Source organism: Anastrepha ludens, chromosome 5 (genome assembly GCF_028408465.1).
Source record: "Anastrepha ludens isolate Willacy chromosome 5, idAnaLude1.1, whole genome shotgun sequence".
Lineage (NCBI taxonomy): Eukaryota > Metazoa > Arthropoda > Insecta > Diptera > Tephritidae > Anastrepha > Anastrepha ludens.
The window spans coordinates 69,748,194-69,772,081 of record NC_071501.1 but is presented as its reverse complement, the minus strand read 5'-3'; the positions used below and the strand labels follow the sequence as shown (position 1 = coordinate 69,772,081).

Sequence of the window (23,888 nt, the reverse complement as noted above, 5' to 3'; positions counted from 1 at the left end):
TTCACACGGTTGGCTCGAAAAGTTCCAAGCGAATAAATTCCACGACTTCGAAGGTAAACCAATAGTCCAAGCGACGTAAAGTAATTATCGAAATACACTATGTGGTTTGAAAAGTCTGGTATGTTTCTTGACAAACGGACAATACTGGCATGGCATTTTTTATTGGTTGAAAAGAATGTCTGCCCCAATATGATCGCACATTCGGAAAACGATATATAGACATAAATATCAGTATGCCAATATATTTTCGTATTTCTTGCACTGTCCAGACGAAAGTTGAATTTATTTTCTTCTGACGAGCATAGAGATTGGTTTCGTCACAAATCAGTTCCAATAGCTCTGTATTAAAAAAGTATGCGAAGCAGTCATATGGTGTTTTTAAGTGAAAAAACTCTTCAAGATTCGGGTTATGAAACGTCAACGCTTCAACATTTATTTGAAGATGATTTTTACGCCACAGTAAGTTTTGAAACTCTTTCATATTGTTTCGAAGATTAGCAACATCGCATTCAAAGTGCGCTGAAGAAGTTGGTATACCCCTTCCCGAAAATTCGTCTGTTCCTGTAATTTCAATTTCCCCTTGTGAAACCGGTACAGACATGCTTTTTAGATTTTCTTGTGGACCAGTTGGTACAGCAAGGGAAAGAAAAGATCAGATACAGAAATGTTGTTTGCTGTTTCTTGTAGAAAGGAATCATTTTGATTGGGGACCACAAAATCTGGATCATTCACGTCGTTGTTACTATCGAAATCATCGCCTTCAATTTCCTCATCACTGTTTTCGCAAAAGTCCATAAAGTCATTGAACTCCTCATCTGACATCTTCGACAAGTCGTATTTGCGTTTGCGTCCCCACCGCGACATTTTTCTAGTGATAAAAAATATAAATCAGCATAATATGTGAACTGGAAGTTCAAAATAACTGAACATTTTTTTTGAACGCACTGCATACGGCCTCCTGTAGACGGTTGCAGCGTGAAGCACACAGTGCCACAATGTACATAAGAAAAAAACTTGGAGAGCACTTTATCTCACTCTACACTTCTCAATCTACTTACCAAATATTTTTTTAACTCAATATTCCAATAGGGCACTTCTTAGGAAGTCTCACAAAAACACCTTCTCAGAAAAATACTTTTTCGGTTATTTGATCACTTCTTTTAATTCCACTTGCAAAATTTTTGTAATATGAGCACATGCAGCTTTCACGATCAAGGGTAAACTGAAGAATATGAATCGTGTAAGATGCAAGACAAGCAAAAAAGCACTTCGTGTTTTTAGTTTATTTTTTTTTTGCTTTTAAGTGTTGCCCGCCTGTAGGCGGTTATATGCACTAGAGGGTTAAAACACGAAATCAAAGTTGCCATTCATGAAATTGGAGCCCAAACAATTGAAAATGTGCTTAAAAATTGGGTTGATCGAATGGCCTACTGTAAAGCCAGTCGTGGCCGATATTATTTTTCATTCATAAATGACAATGTTCAATCTTCAAAATAAAAAAAAAGTTTGAAAAAATATTGATTAGTTTTTTTTTTTTATATCCGATTCAAAAAGCAAGTTTTACATGGCCCACCCTATATACTATTACTACATTCTGTTGTTCTGTTAAAAATATAAATTTAACGGGAACAGGGCTCCACGGTCTCCTGCCTACTGTTAATTGTATTACATTGTTTCATATTACAGGTATGTTATTTTTATGTGGTTTTTGTGTTATTCTGTTATGCTACATTCTGTTAAGTTGTATTATGGCAAGTCAATCGATCATGAAAATAAATCTGTAAATCAATTGAACTGGAAGCCAGCCTTCAATAATCTTTCTTATAATCGGAAGGGTTTCTCGACAGCACATGCATATGTACATATATTAATGTATGCATACTATTTTATTGTGATTTGAAAATAAATTGCTGCATAACCCAATCTGTAAGTATGCCCACATACATACGCATGAATTTATTTAAATTTAATTATTTCAAAGTATGCATAAATTTTCGTAACCACTTACGTACATGTATTCGGGCATGCTCAGTTATGTTCTTGCTTAAATTTGCTAGTAGATGTGCACAAACATAGGTAATAGGTCCAGTATTTATGGAATAGAGTTGCGCATTTGCGTGAATGCACTAAATCTATCCACAACAGGGCCTGATTTGCTTTTATAAAATATTGTCAACACAATAAATTTTACTCATTTGCAGCACATACCTACTTACAGGCATAGATACATACATAGAAACCGTGTGTGGATATTCGTACTTATGCATGGATTTATGTACTCGTATATGGAGAGCGCTTTAAACAGAACAACATGGAGCTGCGCTTATTACTTTGACACTTGCAACATAAATAACATAACTCAGAGTGGATGCTAAGCAAATGAGTTTGTGACTAAACACACGCCCACACCTACATATGCAAGCACATGAATTAGCTTTGTTATTAGTGCATAGCGAACTGTGTATTTACAACTTTGTTAGTATGCAATAAAATATGCTGGTTTATGCGTGCGGCAACACTGTTGGCTTGCCACCATCTACACTTAATAATATTATTAACTTTGTCATAATTCAACGAAGAGATGATGACATGAGTGGCAACATAAATTTCATGTATTGTATAGTAGTATGTGTCGCACGAGCAACATGCAATAAAAACAACAGTGGAAAGTATTGCAGTACTGGCGGCAAATTGTGCAAACCCTTGCATATTCTCTGTACATACAGGCATCTATGCACACACGTCATACTTTTGTAACGGATTGCTATTAGAGGAAAATTGTTGGCTTGTTGGTTTATTCACTCATTTCTGTATAGATTTATGCCAGTGTGGCAAGCACCAAATGTGGCATGTTTGCTAGCAGCGGCATGCTCGTATTTTGGCGAGCATTAATGTAGCAGTTGCATGCAAGTTGCAAGTTGCTAGTAGCTGCCACAAGCGTCAAAAAGCACTTCCATATGCTTGCCAATGTGACAAATGTAATGGAAAGTAGCTAATGTTGCAAGCTTGCTATGCATACACTCTTGCTCACCACAATCCCATTTAGCCTCCTGTATGCTAAAGGTGAGCCAGTCGGTGACTATGAAAGTGAGTGCGCTAGTGAACGAATCTAAATGAAGGGACTTATGCTAGTGGCTGTAGATTATTTTGCTGCGTGGCAAGCACGCTGTGGAGCCAGAAATGGAAATTTCTTGGAAAACCAGAGCAACTGTTGTTCTGCGGTTGTGATTTGACGTTCATTTCAAGGCAAACTTAAACAGGTACATGTAACGAAAGGCACATGCACACACAAATTAATACGTACGTGTGTATTCACTCAATAACCCAATAAAACATTCATTCTTAAGCTTTTCAAGAATATTTTTTTTAGTTTCAGAAAAATTCTCAATAAGGGAGCTTTATTTCCACAAATCAAAGATGCAAGTTATTTATTTGCCGAAAATTATAAATTATAATTTTATGAGTTACATTACATTCTATCACTCTCTCTCAATTATTATGCCCTTTTTTCGGCATGCAGACGCTAATCACATGCAAACCATGCCATAAGATATGGTGACCATTCATCGCAGGTCTCATGCAACCGCACTTTGTATTGGCAACATTATAAAATCAGAAAAGACTTTAAAAAGAATCTGAATGCTCCCAAATGCAAAAAATGACTGTTCGCATGGCTATGTGAGGTTTCTTGGCATCCGTATGCCTGCATATTTTCCACAGCAGCTAGCATGATTCCAATGGTCGCTGAAGAGAGATACCCCCAAAATTAATAGTTTGTGAGTCTTTACCTTAGTATTTTATAGTCTTCCTTCTAGCAGAACATCAAGTAGCTTCCTAAGACTTGATGAAGAAAGTAAACGAGCCCTCACTTGATACTAGTATAGTATAGGCAGTATAGTCTTCGTTATCATTTCAGTAAAATGATACTGAATTAAGCATCCGCTTTCTTTGCAAGGGGGGCGGTGAAACTCTAGATGCCATTCACAGCTCTCATAAGACAAAGAATCGCACACCTATGTGGTGCGTCTCCAAATTCTCTGGTGAGTCAGAACAAAAAGGCTGAAGTGTTCAAGTTCATATGAAGTAACCAATTATAGACATGCAAGCACAATAGCAGTGTACTATGCACCAATAATAGTAATAAAAGATCTGTCTGCCATTTTTGGCACGCTGAGAAACCAGTACTATGAATCTGAAATAATTAACCAATTACGGCCAAATATCCCCAGGACAGCAATTAAACAACTGTTTCGAAGCGAACTAATATAAACCTTACTGGGACCACTTATCAGGGTCAACGCGTACGGGGATACTCCCCATTTGAAGTTAGTCTTAGCGTTCATTTGTCTTGAAGAAAGTGGGTTCATATAATAAATGTAATTGGTACTAAAATCCTTGGCTGGGTCATTGGTGTTCTCCTCCAATTTGTGGGTGCATCTTGGTGTTGTGTAACAAATGGAGCGATCTACAGTTATAAGTCGACTCCAAACAGAAGATGATTTTTATGAGAAGCCTTTTTAATCACAGAAATAGACTTCCGAAGGTTTGCTATTGCCTATAGAGGGGTTAGCAAGTATATACTATCGAGCCAACGGAGACAAATCTATACCGATTTGTTCTTAATAGAATATACTCCAGACACCTACTAGTATGAGTCACAAACATCGACTTGACGTTCATTTTTGAAGTTAGGTGGAACGGTAATTAAATTTCAATCATTAAGGAAAGTAGCTGAAGATAAACATTTACTAAATATTGTACTCTTAAACCTTAGCCAATGTGGAAAGCAGTGAAAAATATGAGAGATGGCAGGGTCATACACTTCGAAAACCGGAATTTTCCCTTTGTAAAGTGATGCCGGTTAACACGAGAAAGAAACGACAGGCACGCTTAGTTGAACGCGACCAAAATTGCGTTAGTGATTATCGCGTCAATCAGGGAGAAGAAGAAGGGTGTCACCAGAATGGCACCATCAAAGCTTATGCGAATGGCCAAAGGGTTCTTGCTCAGATTTGATCCAATCTGAGTTTCTAGCAGTTGACAGTTCTTTATCCAGGAACCAGTTGAATTCAGTAACGAGAAAGCACTGATCACCTTCTAATGTAGCACTCTGTGCGCCCAGGAGACAGCGTAAAAGCCATTAATGATATGGTAACTTCAAGAGAAGCTGTTAGCATCGGACAACCTTTAATTAAAAAGTGCGTCTGCGTAGGTGAACGAAGAAAGTTTAGTAGAAAGCAATAACTTAATATTCTCTTTAGATGGAATATGCAGCGCACTAAATGGAGGTACATATTTCAGATGAAAAGCCAAGGAGCCGCTCGTCATCAGAAACAAAATTTGAACTATACTTAAAACTCGGCAAAAAACTTAGCTGCTTCGGCAGAGGATTAATAAAATTTTTTAGGAAGGAAAATCGAAGTAGGCATACTTGAGAAAGGCTTTTTAGATGTTACAAAGTTGCGAACAAACTTTCGCAGAACTTAATGTGCTACTGGAAAGCAATTTATACTGAAAAAATTAAATTCTTAAAAAAAAGTGTATTTTACTGAGCTTATGACGCATTGCTTAAGGGGGGAGCCTTGTTTGTGAGTTCTAAAAATTGCATCTCTTTGCGATTTTTTTTTTTTTAAGGAAAAAATTAATTTAGCACTGCAAATTTTTTCTATATTTTAATGAATATTTAAAAAGTATAGAAAATTTTTGTACTGGTTAAAATAAGTTGAAAAAAATGTTTAACATAGAAATTAGTAGAGCGCTGCAACGCTGGAGTTTCCAACTGGCGTACAAGATACAGCTCGTAATTATTATCTAAAGCAAACAATTCAAATGGATTTCTAATTATCATGATTTTTTATTCTAGATGAACTAAGAAAACTGAGAGAAATTCCAAAATTTCAACTTTTTGGAGGTTTTAAAGAAAAAAATGCCTTTCTATAAAAAAAATTCACTTCAACTTGGTATAAAAATCCTGAAAAATTTTGTTTTATCTACTTTGTTAGTTCAAATAGAAGAGAATTTAATACTGAAGGGAACAATCTATGATTCATTTCAAAAGGTTCATTAGTTCTTTTTTCATTCATGTACGCCAATTCAAAGAAATCATAAAAATGAAAAGTCGAGAAAAGAAGATAAAGTTTGTACTATAGCTGTCCGGTCACAGCGTAACTACCTAACGCTCGCCTACCTTTGGCTTTGTATCTACGGAAATATTGAGAATTAGGCTCTGTAACTTTGTGTGAATATTCTGAAATATATTAGGAATCGCTTAAAACGAAAAAAAAATGACTTTTTTGACATTATAAACCAGGCTCCCCCCTTAATAAATAAGCGATTACATCTCAAGTGATCCCAGTATTTTGGCCATTGGCATACGTTTTTCTAAAACTGTATTTATTATTATACTCATCTCTATAGGGGTAATAATAAGAAATAGACAGAAAAAATTTTGAAAAAAAAAATTAAAATTTTTAGATTTATTCAGTGTTTAAAATTTTGGTATGGAGTTTTTCAAAGTGATATCTTCAGTGTCTCTTAGCATTGGTATTTGATGTTGAAAATATTGTACATAGCTTTCTAAAGTGAAATAACTTCGATTCCATTTAGCATTTATAAAAAAATGTTATGAAAAAATATACGCTGAAAACAAAATTTTTTTAAATAAAAAAAGTTATGGAAAAAAAATTTTATTAATATAAATAAAAAAAGTTATGGAAAAGATTTTTTTTTTTTTAATTTTTGAGAAAAAATTGTGCTTTTGTTTTCTCTGTAATTTTATAAAAACACACGCCATCAGATTTTTTTACTTATTTTTTTATATTGATTGAGTCTGTGCTCAGTTGTCCCTTAAAGTTTCATATTAGGATTACCATGATTTTTGAGTTATATTCAAATACATACAGCGAACCAGTGAAAAATATAGCAAATTTATTTACTAACGTTTAGCGAATGCTTGGACTGATATTCAAACGGACTTAGTATATGAATAAGTGTGCTGGCACTTCGCTAGAGCAGTATTTTGCACTGACCAAAAAATATATATTTTTTAATATAATATTAAAATTAACCGAAGATTTTTCACTTTAAAAAACTCTATAGCAAAATTTTAAACATTGAATATATTCCAAAATTATTAATTTTTTTAAACTCTCTTGTAAGCTTTTAAGTATAATAATATACCAATTTTCAAAAAAAATATGCGAGAATGTTCATAATATGACAATAATATCAAGCGTCACTTGACATGGAATAGCTCCATACATTTTAATAGTCTTTCATATTCACAAAATTTGTATGCACAATATAAAATTTCCTAACCATTTCAAGACACCTAAATGGACCTTTTGCATTCAGTTTTGTTTGGTGGGTATGAATACCTTCAAGAATGCAAGCAGAAGCTTAATATGGCCACACTTGCACGAATACTCGTATGCTGGTCTATTTGACGGCTTATTGCAAACGTTGGCTCGCTCGTTCCACAGCTTTGCCTCTTCGCCACCAACTAAGTAGTCACTCATTCGCCTGTCAGCCGGTCATGCTTGCTTGCCAACATAGCCACTTCTACATACATCCACCATGCAGCTACTCCTCGCTTAATGTAGTTATATTTATGTATGTGGGCAAGTGCATTTCCATACGTATGTGTTCATGTTTATGTGAGTTTATTTGCTTCCCGAAATTCCTTTTGCTGTAATTTATTGCATTCGCTATTTGCATGTTTGCATAATGTAATTAATTTTGCTACGCGTATTTGTTTAAGGTATAGCCCACACTCACATACACAGCTCATAGATCTATGCATACCTATATATATGTGTATTATATGTGTACACCTACATTTCGTACTTGCATAGCTACTCATTCAACCTGCAACACAGGTATTTATATGGAATAGCACCATTCCCTGCCCTTTCATCTTTTCGCCTTTCACTTCTCAATTAATCTTTTCATTCATTTGCCAATTAAATAATTGCTATTTTCGGTCTCACATACATTACTCATACAGAGATAAAGTTTTGTTTTTTGCTAGCTCATTTTTTTTTCTTTCCTTTTTTCAATTTGTTGGTTAGCCATAATTTACTGCTTGTCTTGCTTATTTAACTATAATAATTATAGAAAACTTCATGATGTCAAATGAAATTAATTAGTGGTAACTTTTATTTACTCACCCATTAATAATGTATGTATGTATGCACCTGTAGTGAATTGGAAATAGTGCGGAAATACTTGAGCTCATAAAATGCAGCAAGATTATAAATAGCTTATTTATACAATTTAGCAATTTGGCAAATCATTTAAATGTAAAAATTGCAGGACAAATACTGTTGTCTTAAGCCTCAGGCACAAAATTAATCATCCAATTTTGTTTATGAATAACTTTTTTACTAAATCAAAAAAATATTTTGAGCGATAGAAATCTATATTTGCCCTTCACGCCCTTCATTGCTTCTCTGTTTGTATGCAGCTGTCTAGTTCATAAGTGTCAAATATGATTGACGTACGAAGCCCTATGCAAAAATTATAAACATTCCAATAGAGTGATTAATTTTGCGCCACTTTGCATATTTTAGAAGTCAGTTAAGTTAAGTTTGTGAGCGTAATAGATAATATTATGCTAATTGTGATGAACCAGTTACAAATTAGAACGTTTTTGTTTTTTGAGAACTTGAAATGATAATAAAAAACAAAAATATTTATAGTAGAAATGCATTTTTTTTATTAAAATCTTGTAGATAATTTCATAGCATTTATTTTTTGAATATGATATCCGGCATATGCCCGCCACGGCTATGAGTTACATGGTCCATTCGGTCAGTAAAATTTTGCACTTCTTTTTCCAATAAATATGGCCTTATGACGTCAATGGCGGCTCAAATATTACAAAAAATCGATTGTTGCGCCAAAAGTCGTCAATGTTTAACTGATTAATTTTTGCATACAAAAACTCAGTCAGCATGGCTCGATAGCGCTCGCCAATCACCGTAACGGCAACTCATTCCTCATTTCGAAAGAAATAAGGACGAATGATGCCGCCTGAAGACGGAATACCCGCAGAACTTCTGAAATATAGTGGACATGAACTACATAAACAAATATTCACCTTAGTAAACCAAATATGGCATTCAAATGGAATACCCACTGGATGGGCATCAAGCATAATAGTACTTATACACAAAAAAGGGCATAAAACTGAATGCCAAACTTACAGATGCATATCTTTACTTAATACAGGTTATAAAGTATTTACTAACATTCTATTTGAAAGACTGAATATTTATGCTGAAGACATCCTAGACGATTACCAATGTGGTTTTAGAAACAACCGCTCAACGATTGATCAAGGTTTTACTGTCCACCAGATATTCGAAAAGTTTTACGAATATAAAATTGATATATTTTGCCTCTTTGTTGACTTCAAACAGGCATTTGGCAGTATAAATAGAAAACAAATAAAAAGCTGCTTTCAGAAAATTGGAATACCTTTGAAGTTAATTAATTTGATTCTCTGTACATTGTCGAACAAAACAAGTAAGGTACCGGTGCAAGGAAGCCTATCAGACCCATTCGTAATCATATCGGGAGTAAAACAAGGAGACACATTGTGATGTTTAGTATTCAATTTAATGCTACACACGACTGTTCAAGAAATAAACACGAATAGAACATTATTTAATAATGATTTTCAGATATGTGCCTACGCTGATGATATTCTTATTATGGCTAAAGACAGAAACACTCTTACACGCGTATTGATAAAAATGCAAAAGCTTTGGGACTACATGTAAATACCGAGAAAACCAAATACATGATTCGGTCAGCCAACAACACGACACGCGATGACCTAAGTATAAACAACTTTGTTTTCGAAAATATCACTGAATTTAAATACTTGGGTTTTAAACTATCAGCAGATAAAGATTCGGCGGTAGCTATTAACGACAGAATCCAAGCTGCAAATAACGCCTATTATGTTAACGTAAAACTATTTAAATCAAAAGATTTGTCCAGAGCACAGAAAATAAGAATGTACAAAGCACTGATATGACCCGTCCTTACATATGGCGCAGAAATAAGAAAAGAAAGACGTATCATAACGAAAATATATGGTCCGGTTGCAACAATAGAGGGCAGCTACCGCATTTGCTACAACAATGAAATCGAAGAAATCTTTCAAAGACAAAATGTATTACGATTTATGAAAGCCCAACGAATTAGATGGATTGGCACTGGGACTGCGCATGCCGAAAGAGCGAAATGCTAGGAAAGCTTTTATTTTAACACCCATTGGAGGAAGAAAAAGAGGACGCCCACGAAAGCGATGGTTAGATGTCGTCGAATCAGATCTTAAGCAAATGAACGCACACAACTGGAGAGATGTAGCCATGGATAGAAAAAAGTGGAGAAAAATTGTTGATGAAGCTATGGTCCACCACGGATTGTGAAGCTAAGAAGAAAAAGAAGTAGATGATGCCAGCGGGGAAAACTACACATAAAATGGACAAAATGCTCTGTAAGCTTCGTGAACAGATAAACGATTAATGATGACTTCAAAAGCCTTATTGAACACATTTTGGCATTCTCTCAAACCCGATGTTATAGACCCATGCAATGCAGTTTATTAGAACCGAATTGATAAAATAGTTTTTAAGTTATGGCGGTCACGCTTCTATTATGCAGACTGTGTCTAATGTTATCGCGGTGCTTAGAGAGCTCTACTAAATAGACAGGCATAAAAAAAAGCTAGACGTGCCTTTTCGAAAATGCTACTGGTGCTGCAAGGACGATGTGATGAGAGAAACGATTTCATGTCTACTCTTTTACAACCCCTGTGCACTGTACGGGAATAGAATTCGGTACCTAGGCGCACCATTTGTAACCACTCGAAATCAGGCAGTTGATATGGGCATAAAAGAGCTAGTAAGAGTCATCCAACGCTGTGAATTGTTCAGTGCAGAGTATAAATCAAACTACGGTACCACAGTGGCTTAAGTATGTCGTTAGCCGCGATCTAAGTAAACCTAGAGCCCTAATGTACTTACTTTGAGAAAAACCAAACTTAATGTGACTGTGTGTGAAGGCGGCCGCCGTAGCCGAATGGGTTGGTACGTGATTACCATTCGGAATTCACAGAGAGAACATAGGTTCAAATCTCGGTGAAGCACCAAAATTAAGAAAAACATTTTTCTAATAGCGGTCGCCCCTCGGCCGGCAATGGCAAACCTCCGAGTGTATTTCTACCATGAAATAAAAAGGTCCTCATAAAAATATCTGCCGTCGGAGTCGGCTTGAAACTGTAGGTCTCTCCATTTGTGGAACAACATCAAGACGCACACCACAAATAGGAGGAGGAGCTCGGCCAAATACCCAAAAAGGGTGTACGCGCCAATTACATATATAAAGTGACTAGCAATACATTACAGTACTACTTTCTTTGACGATGGAAAGTCTGCAGGCTAGTTAAGCGTACAATGTTACCAGTTTAAAAATATATCAGCGCCCATTAAAAGTGCTTAAAAAATATATAGGTTTAATTTTTCAATTTTCAAATACTTGAAGTTGATTGGCTTACAGGCAAATAATGGAATGCTACTACTAAACTTTTTTTGTGAATCCGAGGCTGGCAATTTTCTCGTAGTTCAAAAGTATCTTGTAAATTGTATAAGACAGTCAATGAATGAAGGAAAATGAGGTTCGCACTTCGACATCGATGCTGTCCTTATCATAGTACCTCATCCAAACTCAATTTCCTTAATAAATGTAAGATAGAACTGAGTTGGGCTCAGCGTGATTGCCTTTCTTCCGACCGCATGTGGCCGAGATGTCCCAACCTTCCCCTAGCTATAGCGTTACATTCAGGACGAAAATGTGCTGGAGTCTCCGGGAACTTAAAATACGAAAACAAAAATAACAGATACTAGTGGAACATATCCCACTCATGTGCAGATGACTATGCAATCTGCAGTGACCTGTGAGGTGAATGCCCGTGAGCATTCTGAGTTTATTCTAAGGAGACTTATGATTCGCCTAAACCTCCTTTGAATATACCCCGCTCCAGTAGTAGAAGACAGTTGCTTCGTAAATGAATAAAAAATTTAAAAGCTTTGAGTTGATTCAAGACTTTGTTCAACATTAAATGACGTAAATTTAAGTACGTCGGCAAACACTCGTAAACCTGTCTAACTACTTAAAAACCGCGCCAGAGACTTAGTAAATACTCTTGTAAAAAACAATAAAAAAATCATAAAGTTTAATGCAAATCTTTTTAAATTTGCCACAACTGCTGCAAACAGATACATTCTCTCACACATGCGACACAGGTGAAGGAACTCTTAACGTTCTTTCATACAGGCACACACCCACACAAACATACTTTTGTGCAAATTTGAATATATACTCGTAGTACCGAGAAAGTAGGTCGCGCCACATCCAACTGCGGTGCAAATTCAATTGGAAGAAGGAATAAAACATATGGAAGGGTATGTCTGCGTGTGCGACTATAGGTATGTAAATAGCGCTACGGGCTCATATGTGCTCGTGTATTTGCGAATAAGAGCATTACCTTTGTTCGACATGCCATCGAGTTGAAAGTTTAATTTTGCAAAAATGTACCAAGAAAAGAAGAAAAAAAAAAAAATAAAAATAGTAATAAAAAATAAGATACTAGGCGAACAGAAAATGGCTTAAAGAAAGTTAGCGCAAGAAAATATAAAAAGGGTACAAATAAAATGCATTTGCAGGAGCAGTTAAGCCAAGAAAAGCATATGCGGAAATATATATACACACATACATACAAGCTTACAAACGTTTATAAACAGCTAGTTAGATTGTGAGTATGTATGTAAATTTGTCAACTCAAAGGTGAGTATGCAGGTGCACCTCTGACTTGGCTAAGTGAAAGTATAACGCGGAGCTACTTCGCGGCGGCCAACTGCAATCAACGTACACGAGTAGAGCAAATCAGCTTACTTACACACACACACACACAAAAACGTATGTAGCATGCATACATACATACAAGCGCTTAAGTATGGGTAATAGTTGCTACAGACGCACCGCATGTAAGTGAAATGTTGCAACACATGTTGACACTAATCGGTCCAAAAGCCACAAAATGTTAAGGCACCACACACACACTTGTGTATTTGCGCGTGTGTATGTATAGTGCATATGCATAACAGGCCACCAGCCCAAGTGCTTCGGTTCACACCGTCAACACGTTGCAACGTGCCACACCACATTTGCCACATCTACCACATGTCACAAACACTCTCACACTACCCATACACTTGCAGGTGGACTTTTAAGTGCTCGCCTAGTACTTTTATGCGCTCAGAAATGGCAAAGGCACATTGTCACACACACGCACCCAAATACTCATACTCACATATGGAAGTTCTCTAAAAAAATTAGAGGCAAAAAATGTTACAAAATAACTATAACTGCTTGAAAAATACGCTGGTGTTACTTGGCAAAGCAAGTAGGTGCCTGTACTGGCACCTCGCTCGGGTGGTGATAGAAAAAAATCCTTTGGATAGCCAAAATCTCACATATGCACATCTGTATGTGTATATGTATACATACGTACATATATACTCTATGTATGTATTGAAGAGAGCATGCATGTTGTTGCTTTTGTCACACCGTGGCTGGTTGCCGCTTTCCTGTTTGCTGCTGTTGCTGTTGTTGGCATTGCACACCTGCATTTTCCGAATGACAAAGTTTTGTTGAAAAATTTATTGAGCTAGAAAATTCGATGTGAAAAGTTCGTCCTTCGAGCGCCAATAGCAACATCACCGACAAGTGCAGAGGCAACAGCAAAAGTAGCGCCTCATATAGAGCTCTTCTGTCTATCCACCCATATCCTGCTACATCTATCTGTATGAAGTTACCTCAATATATGTGGTATCCTCTTGCCAACCTTGGCTCCTCGCACTCGCAACATGCAAGTGACTAGGCATGTTAGCGTGCACGTACATATGTACAGACATCTATATTCACACAACATATTCGTTCTAATGTTTGCTATGTGAGCAACATTTTCACTATTTCGCTTTTTTCAAATGTACTTTTTTATTTGTCTCATTGCGGTAGTGTCTGTGTATGAGTGAGTCGGTCGAATCGAATTTAGGTTTTTAGTTGTTCATTTATATGTATCTATCGTGTAAATACTGTTAGGATTACTCGTTTGCCATTAGTCTAGCGGACTTGCGAAATAAGAAAATGTTAACAATTCTAGTTTTCGATACTGCTTCCAAAAATCAGAAGAGAGACACTGAAACTTCTCAGCTAAGACCTCAAAGTAATTCAGTGCCAACAAAGGGAAACAAAAACCTAATTGATAGTTTAAAATCATTCCTTTAAGAAATATTTGTGTGATCACAATAAATAACTGCTTAAGGGGGGATCCTGCTTTAGCTTCAAAAAATCGATTTTTTCGTGGACTTTTTTTTGGAAGGAAAGAAATATTCGATTGAAACGAAACTTTCAGGTGTTATTGTTATATATTTCAGCAGGATTCTGAAATTTTTTCATTAAAATATATGTCATATTATGCCTGGTACAAGCATTTTGCCGAGGCGCCCCTTTATAATATTTAGACAAAATTCGCCGCCTCACTGCCATTTTTCTGAGATGACATCAACAGATCTGGTTGCCTGCTGAGTTTGGTACCCGTCGGATGAAAAAATTACAAATGAAAGTTCACAAAGAGTCTCATTTGAGATTCTCATCTCAAGTTGCATAATTACTTTAGAAATTACCTAGTTAAGGCGCCCACATAGGAAAGCTCGAAGAAGAATTTCGATTGAAGCAGTCACCCACCGGGTTATAGCTTTTTTTCGACCAGAAGTTTTTGAAACTTGCGAGGTTGATTGTTATAGTTTACAGGTTAATTCATAGCATAAACATCTGAGATGCCTTTTGCTAAAAATATTTTACAATTATTTGGTAAGGATTTTAAATTTATTTATTCAAAGCAAAACAATATTCTTCTACCTTAGTAAAACAGGCAACTTTTATAGGCAGACATTTTTTAGAATCTAAAAGAACCGAATTTATTTTTAAGGCCATATATTTTTAGTTTTATAACACGATTATATGCATTTTGTTCACATACTGGACAAATCGACCCACCCTAACACATATGTACATATGTATGTCAATGCAGAAAATGTCCTTCCTTTATGCTGTTTTCCGAATTTTTATGAGTTTTTAGTGGAGCAGTCAGTTCAAAGGCAGAACAGCCGTAGGAAAATTTGTGAGTGCTTAGATACAGATAATTTCACTATACTTTTGCTAACTGTATGCATTTATATACCTAGCTGTAGCTTTGCACATATAAGTAATTATATGAGCCCACCAGGCTTTAAAACTTTCACCAAAATGGGGAATAGAGGAAATACCAGCATGAAAACTTAGGTGCTTAAATTTTTATGTTTATAGAGTATAGAAAGGAGAAAGGCAAAATTCAAAATTTACTCGTAGTCATAGTCACATGGGTTCTGTTTGCTCGGAAATACGAATTGTCTTGGGGTGAGCTGTGACTTGAGTTGTGATTGTGATTTATCTGCCAATGCCAGAATGTCGTTATTTTCGCAAATAGTGGGATTTTGGACAACAACTTTAATTCGACTTTAATATTCTCTAATTTATTTAAGAGAAAAGTGACCCATTTTGTAAATGCCTACTAATAGACAGAATTTCTACATTACAGAAGTTATTTTAGCTGTAAAAGTTAAAAAATCATATATTCTAATTCCAAAATTGGGGGAACCACCCCACACATACGCACACAAGAAAATCAAGGCGAACACTCTATTTTGCCCAATGAGGAACATTCCTTCTTTTAAAATTACTTCTTCTGGGAAGCAAGATATATATTTTTCTAGACTCATAAATAAGAAAAAATTAACTAATAGAGCAGAATCCGAAAACCGACACTAAAAAATGTTAAAATATTTTAATTAAGCTTTAGAATTCCCCTCAGGATGAAAAAATGCAAACCCTACTTTCAAGCCATAGCAATTAGAAACTCATAAAACCCAGCAAGAAAAAACAGGAAGGGTGCGAAATTATGGTGGTAAATAATGATTATTATTTTATTAAGATTATTTAAAAAAAAATATCTTTCAGATAATGGTACGGGGATGATGCCTGTGAACAATAAATTACTTTTGTACTATGACAGTCGTATTGCTTACGGGTTAGAGTTCATGAAAGCGCCAATTATATAATATAATATAAATCAGTATTATTCTGTAGGCTTGTCATTCTGGCAGGTGCTACTTTTGTTTCTTTTCAGCCCTAACTTTCCATACTACAGTCTGATTTCCGCCCGAAAAACATACTTTTTTTCACAAGTCCCCATTTTGTTATTTTTCAAAAAAATTGTCCCATTTGCAGCACCTGCCTACACAATAATAACACTGTGGAACAAATTCAGGTTAGCAAAAATTAGGTCCATTCTGAGAGTGGCGGGTGAAAATAGAGGCGAAATTAGAAGACCCGTATCGCGCCGTTTTTTTATGTTAGTTCGAATTTTTTTTTAATCGGCCTTCGAAGTTCGATGTTTATATGGTTTTTTGGCTATAACTCGTCGACTAATTGATATTTTTTCAATCTGTAAAAGCCAAATTATTGCTAGAGACCTGTGCAACAATTACAATTTTCGAAAAAATTGATTTCGAAAATTTTTATGGTACGTATGAAACAATATACTGAAAATCGGCATTTGACTGCAAACTTCGAAGGCCGATTAAAAAAAAATTCGAACTAACATAAAAAAACGGCGCAATACGGGTCTTCTAATTTCGCCTCTATTTTCACCCGCCACTCTCAGAATGGACCTAATTTTTGCTAACCTGAATTTGTTCCACAGTGTAATCAGTTTAACTTTTTCGTTTCAGATGTCGTGAAGAGCCAAAATGCTGCTGACAAGCCACCTGTCTGTTTTTTAAGACGCTTACTTTGGTGCCACACTACTACAAAAAAATATCTCAAAAAAAAAAAAAAAAAAAATGTTTTGTATACTATTTGACGTCAATAATAGCATACTGTAAAATCAAAACGATCGCATTTTATTTTCTTAAACAAAAAAAAATTCTTAAAAAATATCTATAAAAAATGAGTATTTGACCAGACTACTACCTTAAGCCGACTCCAAACGGCAGATATTTTTTATGAGGAGTTTTTCCATGGTAGAAATACACTCGCTGGCTTGCCATTGCCTGCTGAGTGGCGACTTAGAAAACCATTTCTATCATTTCATCATGCTCAGAGATTCGACGCTATGCACTCCCGAATGGCATTCACATACCAATCCATTCGGCTACGGCGGGCGCCATCCCCTATATATATAGGTGTATAATTTGCGCATGCATTCAAGATTCTCCAACAATTTGTGCCATGGAGGACCCTACATTTTACGTTCAGAATGCGCTTCGAGCGCAGACCAACTTTCTGTAAGTTACCTACAAGCCCACTCGCAATATCTACTAAAAAAATCCGCTACGAAATTGCTTCTGTGAAATCGATTTTACACTTTTACTCAAAATAGATAAAGTGGGGTTCTTGGGACAAATCTGATATTATTTTGACGATATAATCTTCCTCGATTAACTTACTAACTGCTTTGGATTCATCAGCTACCTAGCGAGTAGTGAATAAAAAAAATTCCCTTGTATTCAAGTTGCATATAGTTCAGTAACGCTGCGTTATTTTCATTTTGACAAACTGTTATGCAATTATATTGCTTTTCAAAGACTCCCGCCAAAATAATGCAAAATAATAATAAAAAAAAATATTCTTACTTATACTTAGAAGTCTTCATCTCGTCATGTCGGGCTAAGGGTCTATTAGCAAAGTTTTGTGATAATCAAGATAACCTGTTCTTGCTTTCATATAGACTTTTTCGCATGGCGAGCAGCGGAATTCCCTCGCGAGCAGAGAGATTCTACATCGAAAGCGGCAACTATTAAAAAAGAAACACTTGAAATACAAAATTATGCGTCTTTAATATACAAAAGAAAATCAATTTAGTTTCTATCAAATTTCCAAAGCTTTTTCAAAACTTTTTCCACAAATCTTTCCATTATTTTTCATATCTCTCATATTATTCTAAAAACGCTTAATTTAATGAAATTTTATCTGCAGTTATGGCTTCACTCCTTAATTTTTAGCTATAATTGAAATCTGGTGATGGTGCTGGGGTCGAAATATTTCGACACATTGTTATTACGTTCGAATTTGTTTCATGGTCACAGACTATGTATAGGAAGTTGTTTCAGCTGCATGATAACTGTCGATATCGATAACTATGATTTGACAGCTGAGAATAACAAACAATGTTGACATTTCTATTCAGTAAGTTTTGGCAAGTCAACATAAATCGTTTAACGCCAGAACAATGCTTCCAAATTATTGATTTGAAAATTTACTTTGAAAAAAATTAAAAAATCTGTTACCGAATTTCATTGAGTACAGGAGGCATCATCGGTCCTTATTTACTTCAAAATGAGGTTACTGTGAATGGCGAGCGCTATCGAGCCAAGCTGAATTTTTGCATCCAAAAATTAATCAGCTAAACATCGTCCACATTTGTCGCAACAAGACAAGACGGCGCTTAACAATAAATTTATTGCAATATTTAAGCCACTATTGACGCCGTACACCAGATTTTTTGGAAAGGGTAGTCAAAAATCGAGCCGATCAAAGGGCGTATGTAACTCGTAGCCAAGGTGGCCATATGCTGGATATCATAATCAAAAAATAAATGCCACAAAATTATCTGTCAGATTATAAAATGGAAAATTCATTCCAATAAAATTTCTGTTTTATATTTTTACTTTCAATTCTCAAGCTCTTAGAAAAACACTCAAAAAATTTTTTTTTTTTAATTTATCCAGTTGGTGGTGCTTTAATCATCATATTACACGATTTGTGTTGATTATCCAACTCCACTTCAATTGATAAAATGTCGAGCGTTCGTTATATGGAGAAAATAGCACAAAACCGCCAGCAAACAAGAAATTGTCAAAAATCAGCACAATTTTTTAGCCACTTAAAACTAGCATTTTATTATACAAAAATTTAATGGGCTATAAAACTATCTCAGAAATTATTCTAAAAACTCTAAATATAAAGTTTGCAAATATCAGGTCAGTCCATAAGTTCGTGCGTATTTTACATATTAATTTCACTTTTGTACGATTTTTGCATACAAAAAATTAATCACGGAATATAACGGAACTATTTATATTTTCTTTGATATATTGAGCGGATAGAAACACGTGTTGTTAAAAAATAAAATGGAATCTTCGAACGCGTATAAGAGGCATATTTTGTATTTTTTTATAAAAGTGGTAAAAATGCAACAACTGCTGCTATAGAAATAAACACTGTTCACGGAGAGAATACCGTGAGTGTAAGGACTGCACAAAAGTGGTCTTCAAAATTCCGAAGCGGTTACTGCCACGTGGAGAATGCCCCGCGCGCTGGTCGTCCTGATGTCTTTAACTACAACGCCTTGCTCGAACTCGTGGAAGTTGAGCCAAATTTGACGGTCGATATGAGAGCTCTGAGGTTAAATTCATCCCATGGAACAGTCCACAGGCACCTGGTTCAGTTGGGAAAGGTTTCAAAGCTGGAAAAATGGGTTCCGCACAGACTTTCCGTCGCCAACCTTCCGCAGAGAGTGAATGTGTGTTCTCAGCTGCTGCAACGGCTTGAAAATGAAAGTGTTTTGAACCGTATCGTTACTGGTGATGAAAAATGGGGTTTTTATAATAATTTTGTTCGCAAACGCCAATGGTTAGATAAAGATGAAACACCAGAACCGACCCCCAGAGATGGCCTTCACCCCAAGAAGATTCTCCTGTCTATTTGGTGGGATATGACCAGTAGCCGAATGGGTTGGTGCGTGATTACCATTCGGAATTCACAGAGAGGTCGTTGGTTCGAATCTCGGTGAAAGCAAAATTAATAAAAACATTTTTCTAATAGCGGTCACCCCTCGGCAATGGCAAGCCTCCGAGTGTATTTCTGCCATGAAAAAGCTCCTCATAAAAATATCTGCCGTTCGGAGTCGACTTGAAACTGTAGGTCCCTCCATTTGTGGAACAACATCAAGACGCACACCACAAATAGGAGGAGGAGCTCGGCCAAACACCTAACAGAAGTGTACGCGCCAATTATTTATTTTATTTTTATGGCCAGTATTGTTTATTATGAACTTCTGGAACCGAACCAGACGATAACTGCTCATTATTATTCCTAGCAGCTATCAAACAACTCAGCACTTAAAAAAAAATCGACCGTCTTTAGTGAATAGACGCAAAGTTTTGTTTCACCACGAAAACGCAAGACCTCATACCGCAAGCCAAACATTAGGCAAGCTGAACGAGATCGGATAAGAGCTAATACCGCTAAACACCTTTTCCGTGGACTTCAATCGCATATGAGTAACAAGAACTACTCCTCAAAAGAAGCTATAAAAAGAGATATCGAAGGGTATTTTGGCTTCAAGGACAAACAACTTTTTGAGCAGGGAATTAAAAATTTGCCTAAAAGTTGGGAAAACATTGTAAATAATGAAGGAAAATATATTATTGATTAATAAATACTTTAAACATCTCTTTTATTAATTTTAAAACCACCTTTAAAAAACGCAAGAACTTATGGACCGACCTGTATATATGTGTATGCATGTATTTATGTGATGGCAAGGTATTAAGAAAATACGATTTAACGGTTCGATTTACCAAAGCACAGAATTTGTATGTTAAAGTTTCTTAACAGCTTCCTGGAATCTACAATGCATTGGCGATTTTGGTCACACTTCGTTTATAGAGACTGTGGGGGCTGTATAAAAATATTCTTGGTGTAGACTAGACTATAAAATATAAACAATAAAGTATAAGTTGTGACCTACTTTCAAATAATAATAACGGATGGCATAAATATATACTTAATTTGTACAACCCCGTAGCCGCATGGATGGATGTGTATACCTTTTGGTAGAGCAAACCCACTGTGAGCATGAAGCATTTCTCTAAATGCTAGATAAGGGATTTTTTCTAAGACCACCGCCCCTCGCCAGGCAATGGCAAACCTCTACTTGCATTTCTGCCATGAAAAAGCTTCTAAAAAAATAATATTTACTAGCTTTATATCTCTAAAGGTTTTTGTTTATCACTACTAAATGGTTCGGCTATCCATAAAGAACTAAATAAAAAAATTTGTTTCTTATTGTAGTTTATAGTGCTTCAGTTTTGGCCGATACTGTAAGTACTTCCAGCGTAGGATTATCACAGGTATTTTGTATACAGATGCAGATTACATGTAGTTGAAAATATACACTGAAATGCCGGCAGCGAAACTCCCCCACTAGCTCCCTCGTTTGCATCGAAATTTTGCTGACAGACTCAAAAGAAAAGAAAATGTGATAATGAAAAAAATGGCACACAAAGTAGCTGGGCAGCCAGACCGATCATCCACAAGTACATATATGTACGTGCACATGTACCTATCAGATACAAGCCAACATACACATATACAACTTAGCTAACTTGCAATACTGCAATAAAGTTGTAATGCATGCAGTGGAGCATTTCATATGAGTTTACCTCAACTGCCGCCGCTACAATTCACCACACACTGGTATTTCTGCTCCTCCTACTGTTGCAGCATTTTGTCCATCCTAGCAATAGCAATGCAAAGCGCTCTTTGCATTTGCACGGCTGTTTGGAATTTATTTGTCTACTTATTTGGCACTGCTTCAATGTTTTTTGTTTTTTTCAATACGAAGCTTTTTTTATGTTTGCCTTCATTGCCAGCTTTTAAGCGGTTAAGTGCAGTATGCACTTCTATTTACATACACACATATCTACCTACAAGGAGCATATCAGTAGATAAGAAAACAAAGAAAAAAGCTAGGCAGGTGCTAGGCCTTGTTGCAATGTTGTAGTTGTGGCACGAAGCCAGTGAACTAGTCAGAAGAAGGCCACGTCAATTGAAAACTTATATATTTGCGTTTTTTCAACAGACTTTTTCTCCCGTATTTTGTTTTTTGCATTGCTTTTATTGCTTTTTACTTTGTTGAAGAATTGTTACATTGGATAAACTTCGAAAAGTTGAATTTCGTCAGAGACGTGCCACCATGAAGCTTTCGCTTTTACATCATTTCTGCCCCTGCCATATCGTACGTTCAACTCTCCCACTTGGCAGCGCAGCAGTGTATGTGTACTTTTAGGTACTGTAAAAGTACCTCCAAACCCGGTTGGCTGGGGAATTCGGTGAAGCAAACTGTTTGCATAAGGAATTGAATTTTGATATATTAATTTAAAACTTTGGCTGACTTCCAGCTGGTTGCAGAAGTATCCTGAACTCGTGTGCCACCTGCTGATATGTATAGTTGCATATTTTTGGGCGCTTTTAATGCTAGTATGCAAATGGGCGGTATGGCTTGTTGGTGGCAAAAGTTCCGCTACTGTTTGCAAGAAATTACTTACTAAGGTGTTATTTTTGTCCATTGCAAGCGAATTTTTTATGTTTTGCTGAATATTTTCGAAGAGTATTTGCCAACTTTAAATGCACTTTGAATGGGATTGTCGAAAGTAATTTAAATGTGTTGCAGATTTTTTAGTGCGGGTGAGGTTAGAATTTACTTTTTTCGCAATGGGAGAAAGTTTTCTAACAATTTTGTGGCACAGAAGTATAAATTGATTTTTTGAAAAGTTTTCAAAACGCATGCCTCTGCACATATACTGGTATAATTACATATGTACACGTTTGAAAGTGCATATTTAGATATGAATGCATGTAGTATTTATATACGAGTACAAGTATGTGTAGTAGATGTGCTTAAAAGTCCTTTTTTATCAAGAAAGGGCTATTTTGCCTATATATTAGACTGGGCCAAGAAAATCGACTATTTTTTTTCTTCTTCCAAAAACTTGTTCAAGGTGATAAAAAAAAAATATTGTGAAGATTTGAGCCCTTAATATTAATATTAAGATTCAATTTTGATTTTTTATTTTTGCTTTCAATTTGCGTCAAAGCTCCCAAACTAGTGAGGTAAAGAAATTTTTGTATACATAGATTTTTAGTAAATTAAATTCCCTACAAAAAAGATCTCCTTCAAAATATTTGCAGATGAGTCGTTTCCAAGTAATCAAGCTTTGAACATTGATGTATTTTTTTTATTCAAGTTTTTTATTTTGCAATTCTGCAAATTATCAACAAATAAATATAAAACAACGAACAATAAAGATTTTGTAAGGAAATTCAATTCTCTACAAAAAAGGTTTCTTAACATTTTTTAAGTAATATACAAGTATTTCCTCCTCTACCTCATAATCCAGCTTTAGTCTCTTATTTTCGTCATTGTTCGACTTAGTAATATTACCCTGTATATATCAATGTCTTTCGAATTAACTATTCTCTCACTTCTTGACAAGTCTAATGCGAATACCATTGTAAAGTAAAACTTTCTTTTTTTTCCTATTCCATGGATAAAGAATTTTCTTTGCTCAAACACTATTTTTGAACACAGTTTTCACTTTCTGAACACAACGTGCCGCTCATCCGTTAACTTCTGTGTAATAGGGCGGACTTTTATAAATTTTAATACCATGGCTTTTACAAAAACGAATGAATTCGCATCTTAGAAACGGCGGACCATTATCGCTGACAATATTTTATGGATAAACGCAATATTCGCAGACACTGACCAACTGATCTATTCCGCGGAAAGCCACGGTTGAACTCATAGTTTTTGTTAGTTTCATCTTCTTCTTCTTAATTGGCGCTATACCGCTTACGCGATTTTGGCCGAGTTTAGCAAAGCGCGCCAGTCGTTTCTTTCTCGTGCTAACCGGCGCCAGTTGGACACA

At 35.8% G+C, this 23,888-nt stretch overlaps 1 protein-coding gene across 1 annotated transcript in view; it reads right to left on the bottom strand.

The window, feature by feature from the left end:
- The window catches only part of LOC128864751 (uncharacterized), a 190,425-nt gene extending 189,561 nt beyond the window's left edge, over positions 1-864 (bottom strand). Inside the window, exon 1 of the mRNA XM_054104507.1 lies at positions 661-864. Within this exon, the coding sequence (XP_053960482.1) occupies positions 661-864 (204 nt within the window). The remainder of the gene's footprint in view (positions 1-660) is intronic.
- Positions 865-23,888: the final 23,024 nt, after the last annotated feature.